Raw genomic sequence first — 13847 nt, forward strand, 5'->3', positions numbered from 1 at the left:
ATATACCATCAAGGTATATGAGAAATGCTCGGGTGCCGTGGTTGCCTAGGGTTTTGCAGCATTCTTGGAGGACTGGTGTGCTGGGCTGCGATGGCTTTGAATTCCCGAATGAGAAACTCACTTGGGTTGTTTGCAATCTTCGGTGTACTTTTTAATTAGATATCTCGGTAGCTGGGGTTTGAGATTCTGTTCCAGATGGTAGAACCATGACAGAGAAAAAGAAAAAAAAATGGAGGAATCAAGGCAAACAAGAGGAATAGAGCCTTTCGAAAAGGCATTTACATCCTTCATTGCAAGCATGCTGTAGACATTTGGAAAGTATTTTGAGACAGGTAGAAAATAAGAATAGAGAGACCAGGATGGGAATGGAAAAGGACATGAAGAAAATAGGGCAGGAAAGAGAAGATAAAGTGAAGGAGAACAAGGAAAGATAAAAGGAAGGAAAAAAAGAAAAGGGAAGAGGTAAAGTGTATAAAGAGTATAGCATAAGGAAACGTAGAACAAATTAGGAAGAAAAGAAGGATTCCACGCAAGTCCGAAGAAAGAAATAAAGAACAGTAGAGATTATAAAAGACCTGACCAGCATGCACCGAGTTTGTCTCTAGACACTGAACGGAGCTGGTCCCCAAAAGCCTCCCCCTTTGGTGAGAGCAGCGCGCTCTGGAGCTGAAGCCCCGTAATTATCGCTGATGACTCCGAATTTTATGGTCTCAGAAGGAGCACCGGAGGCGACTGGAGAGCTGCCAGCAGGGGTAAAGAAGGGAGAAGGATGGAAGAAGAAGGCAAAGGTAAGAATGAAAACGGAAGGGGAGGAAAGAAGACAGAGAAGAAAGAAGGAAAGAGGCAGAAAAGAGGAGGGGAAATAAAAATTATTCAATAGAGAAAATTGAAGGGAAAAAATATGGAAAGAAATGCAGACGAGAAAGAGGAAGGAAGAAAGAAATGTTTACAAGGAAACAGTAGGCGACAAAGAAAAAGAAGTAAAAGAAAAAGGAAGTACCGTAAGACGAAAAAGCCGAGGAGATGGCCATGACGGAGCGGAGGCGCGGGCGCTGTGGCGGAGCGTGTGAGGCGGCGGAGCAGCGCACGGTGTCGCTGCAGGCTCAGGAACGGCGTCTCGGCGGCTCCGCCCCGGTGCGGCGGAGAGCCCGGCTGTGAGCGCGGGGGGGCGGCGCGGGCCGGGCAGCAGAGCCGGTGCGTCCGGGCGGCGGCGGGGAGCCGTGCGGGGCCCGTGCCGGGGCCGGCAGCCAGAGCGGCACAGGCGGCGGCGGCGGCGGCGGCGATGGGGGAGCGTTGTTGTGCGGTGGTGCGGGTGCTGGTGCTGCAGGCGGCCTGGGCGCTGTCGGGCGGGCAGGTGCGGTACTCGGTGCCGGAGGAAGCCAAGGCCGGCACGGTGGTGGGCCGTCTGGCGCAGGACCTGGGCCTGGAGGCGGGCGAGGCGGAGGCGCGGCGGCTGCGGCTGGTGGCGCAGGGCCGGCGGGCGAGCGTGGAGGTGAGCGGGGCGAGCGGCGCGCTGCTGGTGAGCTCGCGGCTCGACCGGGAGGAGCTGTGCGGCAAGAGCGCGCCGTGCGCGCTGCGGCTGGAGGTGCTGGTGGAGCGGCCGCTGCGCGTCTTCCATGTGCAGCTGGAGGTCACCGACATCAACGACAATGCCCCCATCTTCCCCGCCGCCCGGAAAAACCTCAGCATCGCGGAATGGACCACTCTGCCGGGGTCTCGTTTCCCGCTGGAGGGCGCGTCGGATGCGGATATCGGAGCGAACGCGCAGCTCTCCTATACACTCAGCCCAAGCGAGCACTTCTCCCTGGATTTGCAGCGGAGTCAGGAATACCGAGAATCCCTGTTTCTGGTACTCACCAAACATCTAGATCGCGAGACGATTCCCGTTCACCGGTTGGTGCTGACGGCGAGTGACGGGGGCCGGCCGTCTCTGACGGGCACCATGGAGCTGGTGATCTCGGTGCTGGATGCAAACGACAACGCACCTCAGTTCAACCAGTCAGTGTATAAAGTGCAGCTGCCGGAGAGCACGGACGAAGGGACGCTTGTGGCGCGGGTGAACGCCACGGATCCAGATTTGGGAAGCAATGGTGAATTGATGTTTAGTGCAAGCAATATTTTTCCTGAACAGGGATTAAAAGTTTTTCTTTTAAATGCGAAGACGGGCGAGATCCGTCTCACGGGACCCCTGGACTATGAAGACATCCGTTCATATGAGATACAAATAGAAGCGATAGATAAGGGTACGCCCCCGCTGTCGGGTCACTGCAAGGTGCTGGTGGAGGTGCTGGACGTGAACGACAACGCGCCGGAGGTGTGGGTGACGTCGCTGTCGGTGCCGGTGCCGGAGGACGCGTCGGTGGGGACGGTGGTGGCCCTGCTGAGCGTGTCGGACCGGGACTCGGGGGCGAACGGTCGCGTGCGGTGCTGGGTGTGGCCGGCGTCGCCGTTCGGTCTGGAGGCGACGTTCGCGGGCTCGTACTCGCTGGTGCTGCGCGAGGCGCTGGACCGGGAGCGGGTGTCGGAGTACGAGGTGGAGGTGCGTGCGGAGGACGGCGGGGCGCCGGCGCTGCGCGGCAGGCGCGGGCTGCGGGTGGCGGTGTCGGACGTGAACGACAACGCGCCGGCGTTCGCGCAGGCCGTGTACACGGTGCTGGCGCGGGAGAACAACGCGGCGGGCGCGGAGCTGGCGCGGCTGTGGGCGCGGGACCCGGACGAGGCGGGCAACGGGCGCGTGAGCTACTCGGTGTGGGAGGGCGGCGTGGGCGGCGGGTGGCGTCCGGCGTCGAGCTACGTGTCGGTGGACGCGGAGAGCGGGCGTCTGTGGGCGCTGCAGCCCTTGGACTACGAGGAGCTGCAGGTGCTGCAGTTCGAGGTGCGTGCGGTGGACGCGGGCGAGCCGCCGCTGTGCGGCAACGCCACGGTGCAGCTGTTCGTGCTGGACGAGAACGACAACGCGCCGGCGCTGCTGCCGCCTGCGGGCTCGGCGCCGGAGGCGGGCGGCGTGGCGGGCGAGGCGGCGGCGGCGGCGGCGGCGGCGGGCTCGGTGTCGGTGTCGGGCACGCTGTGGGCGTGGGCGGCGTGGGGGGCGCCGGCGGGGCAGGTGGTGGCGAAGATCCGCGCCGTGGACGCCGACTCGGGCTACAACGCGTGGCTGCGCTACGAGCTGTGGGAGCCGCGGGGCAAGGGCCCGTTCCGCGTGGGGCTCTACAGCGGCGAGGTGAGCACGGCGCGGGCGCTGGAGGAGGCGGACGGCCCTCGCCAGCGGCTGCTGATCGTGGTGCGCGACCACGGCGAGCCGGCGCGCTCGGCCACGGCCACGCTCAGCGTGTCGCTGGTGGAGGCCGCCGAGGCGGCGCTGGCCGCGGCCGCGGGATCGTCGTCGTCGTCGTCGCGGTCGGCGGCGGGCGCGGAGATGGGCGCTGGTGCGGCGAGTGCGGCGACGAACGTGTGGCTGGTGGTGGCCATCTGCGCGGTGTCGAGCCTGTTCCTGCTGGCCGTGGTGCTGTACGGGGCGTCGCGCTGGGCGCCGCGGGCGGCCGTGCTGTCGGGGCCCGGGCCCACGACGCTCGTGTGCGCCAGCGAAGTGGGCAGCTGGTCGTACTCGCAGCGCCACAGCCGGAGCCTGTGCGTGGCGGACGGCGCGGGCAAGAGCGACCTCATGGTTTTCAGCCCCAACTTCCCTCCGCCGCCGCCCGGCCCCGCGGCCAAGGACACGCAGCCGGAGCCCTCCGCTCTCCTGGACACGGTCAGTGGCACCGCCTTGCTCGCCTCTACTCTTTGTCTTTCCCTTTGTCCCTTCTCTCTCATTTCCTAACCTGGCTCTGCTATTAGCCGGGCTCCGCCTTCTCGGCCTGACGGCGATGGGTGCTTAAGTTAATTGTATTGGGTGTTAATTGCACCTTTGTATCTGCTGCCTCGTCCTTGCAGGGTAAGGGTAGTGCGGTAACCTCTTTGTGTAGACCCCTGAGATTTGCTGGTGTGGATGTGAATTGTTCCGCCCTAGAATGAAATCACTGCTGGTTGCCATGGGAGCTGTCCTGTGATGCCTGGAGGTTTCCGTTTTGGAGACAACGCTCCTGCTTGCTGGTTGTGTAGATTTTCCACACGAGCTTGCTGAAGCTGTGCAGGACAGGCTGTGACGGTGACAGTCCCCCAAGTGCTGTGTACCTCCTCATTGCCTTTGCTGACTGTGGTGGTATCACATGTGGTTTCTTCTGTGCCCTCACGTTCTGTCATGTGTCCTCTACAAGCGATGCAAGGCAAGGTGACTAATTGGACTTGTGTTCCCACCTCATTATTAAAACTGGGAAGGCATTGTGGTCTTTTCATGTTTTGTTTCGCGCCCAGTTTTTGTTAGCTGCAGTTGTTAACTTGCATTCCTGGCTGGAGAGGTGGCTTGATGGACCCTGACCTTTTGTTGACATGTTTTTTCAATATTTACATTTGGAACACCTTTACAATTTCCTTGCAATTCCTCTTCTAAACAACAACGACAAAAAAATCCTACTACCAATTTTTTCTACACAGTAGATATCTGTTGTATTGGTGTGTTCATCACCACGTTGCTTGGTCTCTCTCAGCAAGACATCAGTGTCCATTGCCATGAGAGCAGTCCTGTATAGAAAATATTGGTGTCAGATCTGCAACACTGCCAGAGCTCAAGGTGCAGCTGCAGAGTCTGCCAGACCATGTATGTGATGCCACCTGTGTGTGTTTTACAGTGCTCTCATTGGTGGGAAGGGTAAGCAGAAGTCAAACTGATTCCTGAGGTAGGGGAAGCAAATTATGCCTTGTCACAGAGGTGAATGTGGCAGTGACACTGAGTAGGGTCTGACTATGTCCTGATGTGAATGGTGACCTTGAGCACTGGGAGGACTTGTCTGAGGGAACCTGGAATAATTTTTAAGAGAATGGATCATGTTGTAAGAGGAGAGGAATGGAAATGATGTCTTTTTCTGGAGAATAACTGTTTCGGACTGGGGAATGGAGGATACTTAGAGGAAAGCAGGAGCCAGGATGGGCACAGAGTGTTTCTGCCCAGGATCCTTTCCCAAGTTCCAAGGGTGTGAAGTTGGAGGCCTTCTGGATCTTGAGATAATATGTGCTATTGAAATGGCCACAGAGTCCTTTGAGGTTATGAATATCTCCCATCAGAGACAGTTCCTTGTGCTGCCGCTGGCCTGACATGTGGAATGTGCTGGATAAGAGTTGGTAACATTCAGACTCCTGAAGGTTTTTGCTGCTGCTGCTGCTTTGGGAGTGTTGTTGTGGGAGGGTAGCACTTCAAACTGCTTTCCATGTGTATTGTAGGGCGTTTATACCAGCTCCCACAGCTCTTGCCATGGTGGGTCTGTGCTCCTCTTCAGACACGATTTTCATGGCAGTTGAGGGGGTGGGTGTAATCTTGTTGAGCTTTTCTTCCCCTTCCTGTGCTCTTGCAGAGTCAGTGTGGGAAGAGATGGTGTGTGCTGTTATCACACACGGCTCATTCTGGTGTCTGGATTGTACACACCAAACATCCTCATCTACAGAGCAGCCCAGCCCTGGGTTCTCTTGCAGAAATTCTCCCACCCAGTTGGCATTTTGAGTGCACTTGTGCTTCATCTTTTGGTGTGAGCTCTTGAAGGAGGAGATCTGTGGGGACTGGGATGAGAACTGTTCATGACTCTAATCACAAAACCTTTAAGAACTCGATTTGTATTTGAAATTGCTGAAAAGACACAAAGCATCCTGGCACGTGGGAAGAGTCCAAGAGTCACAGAATGGATTTGCAGCACTCTACATCATATTCTCTGTGCCAGGCATGGGGGAAGGGGAGGATTTGAGTACATCATTGGGGAGGAAATGGAGAATGTCTGCTTAATAGTGGAGATCCCAGTTCCCAGGGTGTAAGACAGATGATTACAGTGGAATATCGCGAGGAGGGTCCCACCACACAGTGCTGCTCTCCTGGGATCCTCTCAGGACACCCAGAGGTTCTGCATATCTTAGGGCAGTGTTGTTCTTTCTGGTATTGCTGCTTGTGGAGACATCTGCCCTGCGTGCCTTTAATTACTTGGGTTTGATGTGGAATGTTGTTGGTCAAAGAGAAGCTTTTGAAATTTGGATCATGCTGCCGTGCCTTCTCTGAGCGTTTCCTTGATTACCTTTGCTCTTAGTCTTGCTAGAGAGGGGAAGGATTGGTCTTGTATTCAAGATGTTGCCTTAACTTGCATTTCAATAAAGTGGAATGGAACATTTTGTTTTCCTTTTCTCCTCTCTAATCAGACCTGCCCAACCTTTTAATTTTTTGCGTAGGCTTTTTATTGTTTGGCTTTTTTTCCTTTTATAGTGGCTATGTTTTGGTAACTGTGTATGAAACGCAGACTGCTGAATTTTGGCAGCTGTCAGGTGTCAGATGCTGAGTGGTTTTCCATCAGCAGGGAACGGCTTTTTCTGCGTGAGCTAAGTTTAATTTTGAGAGAATTGTCTGCAGTTTAGAAGTCAGCTTCCAGCCACCATTCTGATAGAAATACATTATGGGCACTGCATTCTGTTCAGTTTTTGCCAAACTTGAGTAATTTTTTTTATGTCCAGCTTCCCCAGAAATACTGATAATGTTAAGGGCAAATATCCCTTTAAACCAATTTCCCTCCCTGAGGATGTTTCTTTTCTGAAGAAGGAACCAGTCATGCCACAGGTAAGTGACTCACCTGAAGTGGATGTGTCTGAGACAGGTGTTCTTCAGCTCCTCTTCAGTTGTGCCATCTTCATGTTGAATCATCACAATGTTGACCCTATGGGACAAACAAAGCATCATTGTCTGCTTTCGTAGTTTCCCTGCAGCTTCCAGGCACAGGTGGGTGGGTGGCAGCCACTGGGAATGGAGGAGGGACCGCACTCCACCTCAGGGAGTGGCTGTGTTGGGAGTCACGGGGATGTTCTTAGTGCCAATGCCGTGGTGTTACCTCGGTGCATTTTGTTTGACTGTGTGACAGGGGCATCCTGCGAATGGTTGGGAGTTTTTCTGTGGGGAGCAATGCTCGGAGATACTGAGGTTCTGGGTGTGTTGTTGTGGCAGTGCATTCGTGCCTTAAAGGGAAGGCATAAACCTGACAGGTAGAAAACGAGTCAGGAAGCATCGAGATACATGAAGAGTGCTCAGGAGCGGTGGTTGCCCAATGCTTTTTAAAGTTTTTATGGAGCATTGTCGTGCTGGGCTGTGATGGCTTTGAGTTCCTGAAGGAGAAACTCCCCTGAGTTGTTTGGACTCTTTCAGGCTTGCCTGCACAGATGTCTCAGTAGCTGTGGCTTCAGCTTTTGTGTCAGAGAGTGGTGGAACCTGTTCTGATACACAGGAGCTGTTCTTTGGCGTGTGATTGCCTTGCTGTGTTATTGCTGCATCCTTGAGAGTACTGGAGGCTGAAAAGTGTGGCCTTTATCCTGGAAAATGGGGAAGTTGTGAGTGCATGGACAGGAGGAAAGCAGGAAGATTTTTACTTCTCTGAAGAGATGGAGGGCAGAAGGGAAGAGGAAGGAGAGCCTTTGCCAAAGAATATGTTCCTACACCAAGTCGAGAATGTCATAGACATGGTAAGATTACTCCCTTCTTGGTAAGGGGAAAATGAACAGAGGATGGAAATGGAAGAAAATTGGAAGCAAGCAAGAAAGGAGTAGATAGAGAGCAAGGAAGAAACTGTAATTGAGTTTACTGGCATGTCACTGACACTTCTACTCTACACAAAAAGGGAGGAAGTGGATAAAGGAGGAAAAAAAGGAAAGGAAGAAGAGAAAGAAAACCAGAAAGAAGATGCTAGGAAGGAATGACAAAAGGTGATGATTAAGAATGGAAAATTACAAAGAGAAGAAATATGAAAATAGGATTACGCACCGAGGATGCCTCTAACTCCCGACCGGAGCTGGTTCCCACCAGCCTCCGCCTGGATTAGAATCCGGTGCTCCGGCGTTGATGCCACGTAATTAGAGTTGGTGGATCCGAATTCTTTTGTTTACCGCGCGGCGCCGGAGGCGACTGGCGAGATACCAGAAGGGATACAGAAGAGAGCAGTGAAAAAAAGCCCAAAGGATAAAATAAAAAAGGAGCACTTTTGGAAGACACGGCAGAGGAGATGGCCATGACGGAGCGGAGGCGCGGGCGCTGTGGCGGAGCGTGTGAGGCGGCGGAGCAGCGCACGGTGTCGCTGCAGGCTCAGGAACGGCGTCTCGGCGGCTCCGCCCCGGTGCGGCGGAGAGCCCGGCTGTGAGCGCGGGGGGGCGGCGCGGGCCGGGCAGCAGAGCCGGTGCGTCCGGGCGGCGGCGGGGAGCCGTGCGGGGCCCGTGCCGGGGCCGGCAGCCAGAGCGGCACAGGCGGCGGCGGCGGCGGCGGCGATGGGGGAGCGTTGTTGTGCGGTGGTGCGGGTGCTGGTGCTGCAGGCGGCCTGGGCGCTGTCGGGCGGGCAGGTGCGGTACTCGGTGCCGGAGGAAGCCAAGGCCGGCACGGTGGTGGGCCGTCTGGCGCAGGACCTGGGCCTGGAGGCGGGCGAGGCGGAGGCGCGGCGGCTGCGGCTGGTGGCGCAGGGCCGGCGGGCGAGCGTGGAGGTGAGCGGGGCGAGCGGCGCGCTGCTGGTGAGCTCGCGGCTCGACCGGGAGGAGCTGTGCGGCAAGAGCGCGCCGTGCGCGCTGCGGCTGGAGGTGCTGGTGGAGCGGCCGCTGCGCGTCTTCCATGTGCAGCTGGAGGTCACCGACATCAACGACAATGCCCCCGTCTTCCCCGCCGCCCGGAAAAACCTCAGCATCGCGGAGTCATCTCTGCCGGGGTCTCGTTTCCCACTGGAGGGCGCGTCGGATGCGGATATCGGAGCGAACGCGCAGCTCTCCTATACACTCAGCCCCAGCGAGCATTTTACCCTGGATGTTAAATCCTCTGATGAAAACAGGAAGTCTCTGTTTCTGGTGCTCGCAAAGTCGTTGGACCGCGAGACGATTCCCGTTCACCGGTTGGTGCTGACGGCGAGTGACGGGGGCCGGCCGTCTCTGACGGGCACCATGGAGCTGGTGATCTCGGTGCTGGATGCAAACGACAACGCGCCCCAGTTCAACGAGTCCGTGTATAAAGTGCGGCTACTGGAGAGCGCTGAGTTGCGGACGCTCGTAGTGCGTGTGAATGCCACGGATCCGGACGAAGGCAGCAATAAGGAGTTTTCTTACAGCATCTTGAGTTCGATTCCTATCGGTAACAAAGAACTCTTTACCATTGACACCAAGACGGGCGAGATCAGACTGACGGGTACTTTGGACTTCGAAAATGTTCGTTTACACGAACTGCAAATCGAAGCGACAGATAAAGGGACACCCCCGCTGTCAGGTCACTGCAGCGTGGAACTGGAGGTGCTGGATGTGAACGACAACGCGCCGGAGGTGTGGGTGACGTCGCTGTCGGTGCCGGTGCCGGAGGACGCGTCGGTGGGGACGGTGGTGGCCCTGCTGAGCGTGTCGGACCGGGACTCGGGGGCGAACGGTCGCGTGCGGTGCTGGGTGTGGCCGGCGTCGCCGTTCGGTCTGGAGGCGACGTTCGCGGGCTCGTACTCGCTGGTGCTGCGCGAGGCGCTGGACCGGGAGCGGGTGTCGGAGTACGAGGTGGAGGTGCGTGCGGAGGACGGCGGGGCGCCGGCGCTGCGCGGCAGGCGCGGGCTGCGGGTGGCGGTGTCGGACGTGAACGACAACGCGCCGGCGTTCGCGCAGGCCGTGTACACGGTGCTGGCGCGGGAGAACAACGCGGCGGGCGCGGAGCTGGCGCGGCTGTGGGCGCGGGACCCGGACGAGGCGGGCAACGGGCGCGTGAGCTACTCGGTGTGGGAGGGCGGCGTGGGCGGCGGGTGGCGTCCGGCGTCGAGCTACGTGTCGGTGGACGCGGAGAGCGGGCGTCTGTGGGCGCTGCAGCCCTTGGACTACGAGGAGCTGCAGGTGCTGCAGTTCGAGGTGCGTGCGGTGGACGCGGGCGAGCCGCCGCTGTGCGGCAACGCCACGGTGCAGCTGTTCGTGCTGGACGAGAACGACAACGCGCCGGCGCTGCTGCCGCCTGCGGGCTCGGCGCCGGAGGCGGGCGGCGTGGCGGGCGAGGCGGCGGCGGCGGCGGGCTCGGTGTCGGTGTCGGGCACGCTGTGGGCGTGGGCGGCGTGGGGGGCGCCGGCGGGGCAGGTGGTGGCGAAGATCCGCGCCGTGGACGCCGACTCGGGCTACAACGCGTGGCTGCGCTACGAGCTGTGGGAGCCGCGGGGCAAGGGCCCGTTCCGCGTGGGGCTCTACAGCGGCGAGGTGAGCACGGCGCGGGCGCTGGAGGAGGCGGACGGCCCTCGCCAGCGGCTGCTGATCGTGGTGCGCGACCACGGCGAGCCGGCGCGCTCGGCCACGGCCACGCTCAGCGTGTCGCTGGTGGAGGCCGCCGAGGCGGCGCTGGCCGCGGCCGCGGGATCGTCGTCGTCGTCGTCGCGGTCGGCGGCGGGCGCGGAGATGGGCGCTGGTGCGGCGAGTGCGGCGACGAACGTGTGGCTGGTGGTGGCCATCTGCGCGGTGTCGAGCCTGTTCCTGCTGGCCGTGGTGCTGTACGGGGCGTCGCGCTGGGCGCCGCGGGCGGCCGTGCTGTCGGGGCCCGGGCCCACGACGCTCGTGTGCGCCAGCGAAGTGGGCAGCTGGTCGTACTCGCAGCGCCACAGCCGGAGCCTGTGCGTGGCGGACGGCGCGGGCAAGAGCGACCTCATGGTTTTCAGCCCCAACTTCCCTCCGCCGCCGCCCGGCCCCGCGGCCAAGGACACGCAGCCGGAGCCCTCCGCTCTCCTGGACACGGTCAGTGGCCCTCCCTTGCTCTCACCCTTTCGTCCGCCGCCTCTTTTCTCCTCTGCCTATTGTCTGCCACCCCTGTGTAGTTGCTACTTGTAGCTGGGCTCCGCCCCCGCAGCCTGAGGGCAGTGGGTGTTGAAGGATATTAAAGGGACCTTTCCATTCACCGCCGTGTCCTTCCTGGCAATTTCTTGGTGTGTGGAAGCCGAAATAAGATTATTATGGCACCCCAGATCACTTACCATCCGCAGCTGAGTGTTGCTGCGTTGGGCAGGAGCTGTACTCGAGAATTAAATTACTGCTGATTACAATGAGGGGTGCCCCGAGGTGCCAGCTTTGCAGGCAACTTTCTTGCTTGCTGCCATGTAGGGTTTCAGTGTGAGCTTGGTGCAGGAATACAAGAGACACTGTGGTGGCGACAGTCCCCCAATCACTATGTATTGACTTAATGCCTTTGCTGGCTTCTGACCATATTGGTATTAGGTCTGGATTATTATTGAGCACTATCCTCTTTCATTTTCATTGCAAGAGATGTGACACAAAATTACACTCGGGACTTCAGATTTTTGGCTCCCTGTGGAAATAACAATTCTGCATTTAGGTTCTATCATCACACTCATTAAGAACGTAGGAAAAGAAGTATGGAATTTTACTATCATCTTTTCCTCTGTATCTTTTGGCTCTACTTATTACCTGTTTAGGCAGAGGAGTGTGACCCAAGGTAAGTGTTAGAATTCAGTTTTCTTGTCCTTGCGATGCTCTGCCTCTCCATTGTGGATTTGTATTCTTGGCCATAGAAATGGCATGAAATATGCTGGCCTCTTTTGATGTTCTATCACAATAAGTATTAAAAATCATGTCATTTCAAGAGCCCAGGAAATACTTTCTGAACAAAAAAAGAAAAAAATGGAAAGCCCAAACAAACAAACCCCAGAGGGAAGCATAATTCCCCAACAAAACCTAAATCCTCCTGCTTATCAAGATTTTGGTTTCACTCTTAGAGCATGAAATCAATGCCATTGTGATTCAGAGCTGCCCCAACATCGCCTTTAGAAAGAGTATTGCTCCCCAGTTTTCCCCATTTCCATCTGAGATAGCTGAAGCATTGCAAAACATGACAGGTCAGCAGCAGAGTCTGCTGGACCCTGTGTATATGGTACATCTGTACGTTTTTCTGTGGTGCTCTCATTGATGAAGGGGTTCACAAAAGGTGAAGTGGAAGGAAACTGTAGCCTGTTTATGAAAGTGAGTGTGGCAGCGACAGAGTAAGGCCCAGATATTTCTTGATGTGACCTTGAGCAGAGGGAAGACTTGTCCAAGGAAGGTGGGATTCATTGGGAAGGCCATGTCTGATGACAAGAGTGAGTGATGATGTGGTTGTCTTGAGAACTCATGTCCCAGAGTGAGCAATGAAGGATGCCTGGAAAAAACTGTGAGGCAGGATGGGCGCAGAGTATTTCTGCCTGGGATCATTTCCAAGGGTCTAAGGTTCTGGAGCTGGAGGCCTTTTGGATCTTGAGATGCTGTGTGATATTGAAATGGCCATGAAGTCCTTTGAGATTATGAAGATCTCCCACAACAGAAAGAGATTTGTGCTGATACACCATTACTGTACCAAAGATGTTGGTAAGCAGAAATGCAATGCTGAATATTGTTTGATGAACCACTTCCCTCTTATTTGGAGAAAAGCATTGTGTGAGGATAGCACTTCATCTTGTTGGAGTCCTTGTGTAGGGGTGGACATCTGTAGTAGCTTCCTCATCTGTTGATTTTGCCATGATGGTTCCTTGCTGCTTGTCAAGTGGGATTCATAAGAGGATGTGATGAGGAGGGGGGTATAATCCGTGTGTGCCTTATTTCTCCTACTTGAGTACTTGCAGGGTCAGCCTCAGTAGAAATGGGGTGTCCCCTTGCCATGCTTAACCCTGATACCTGCATGGCCACACCAAACCTTCCAGAGCAGCCCAGCTCTGATGTTATATCATAGAAATTCTCCCCCACAGTTTATATTGTGACTGTGCTTGTGCTTCAGCATTTGGTGTGGTTCTCTCAAAACAAAATGAATCTGGACCAGGATCACAGCTGTCACTCTGATCACAGAATTTTAAACATCTCTAAATGTGTAGTTCTGTGGTGTTTCCATCTGAGATTGCTGAAAAAGCACAGAACATTCCGGGTGAATTTCACAGAGCCTGACAGACGTTCTGTGGCTTTGCATCCCTTCATAAATTCTTTGTGCCAGTTGTGGGGGAAGGTGGGGATGTGCAAAGGCCTGGGTCGTGCTCAGAGTGGGTTTTATTGCTGGGCCATGCTGTTTTGGTGGGGCAGTTTGGCTGCTGCAGCTGGAATCTTCCAAGCGGCATGGAGTATTGCTTGGGCCCTCTGTCACGGGGAGGGTGACTTTGAGTGGGGAAGTTTCTTCACTGAGGAGATTGAGATGCTGTGTGGCATAAGCAGTATCATTGGGGAAGAAAAGCTCCAGCTGCTTAGCTGGAGATTCCTTTCCCCGAGCTTGGTATAGAGGATTCCAGTGGAAAACCTTGTGAAGACACCTGTCACTTGGGGTTGTTTGCCTGGGATCCTCTCAGGTCCTTCTGAAGTCCTGTGTATCCTTTGTATTCTCCATGCTGTTCCTGCCGGATATGAAGACATCTACCATACACAACTTGGATCACTTGCTTTTGAAAACACAGCGTTGGTGAAACAGCAGCTTTTCCAAATATCAGTCTTGCTTGGTCAACCTTCTCTGAAGCTCTCCTTGTTTACATCTCTGCTCTTGTCTTGATAGGCAGTGGAAAAAGTTCTGTCCATAATCAAGAAGCTGCCAAACCTGGCATTTTGATATGGTGGAATGGGACCTTCTAATTTTCTTCTCTTTTTACTAAAAAGTTCTATCTTTTTTTTTCTTCTTTTGCATTGGCAATGCGTTGGTAACAGTGGATGAGATGCAAACTGCTGAGTCTTGGCAGCTGTCAGGTAGCAGAGTTTCCAGCAGCTGACCGTCAGTATGAGGGATGGATTTTCCAGTC

The 13847-nt window shown here is 55.9% G+C and overlaps 2 protein-coding genes across 2 annotated transcripts; both read left to right on the forward strand.

Moving 5' to 3' along the window:
* Positions 1-943: 943 nt before the first annotated feature.
* Positions 944-4221, forward strand: LOC125333593 (protocadherin alpha-13-like). The gene has a single exon (XM_048319576.1). It carries the CDS (start codon positions 1283-1285, stop codon positions 3815-3817), a length of 2535 nt encoding a protein of 844 aa, XP_048175533.1. The 5' UTR covers positions 944-1282; the 3' UTR covers positions 3818-4221.
* A 2896-nt stretch (positions 4222-7117) lies between these two features.
* Positions 7118-10961, forward strand: LOC125333591 (protocadherin alpha-3-like). The gene has a single exon (XM_048319573.1). The coding sequence runs from the start codon at positions 8371-8373 to the stop codon at positions 10915-10917; it is 2547 nt and encodes an 848-aa protein (XP_048175530.1). The 5' UTR covers positions 7118-8370; the 3' UTR covers positions 10918-10961.
* The last annotated feature ends 2886 nt before the right edge of the window (positions 10962-13847 follow it).

Source organism: Corvus hawaiiensis, chromosome 15 (genome assembly GCF_020740725.1).
Source record: "Corvus hawaiiensis isolate bCorHaw1 chromosome 15, bCorHaw1.pri.cur, whole genome shotgun sequence".
Lineage (NCBI taxonomy): Eukaryota > Metazoa > Chordata > Aves > Passeriformes > Corvidae > Corvus > Corvus hawaiiensis.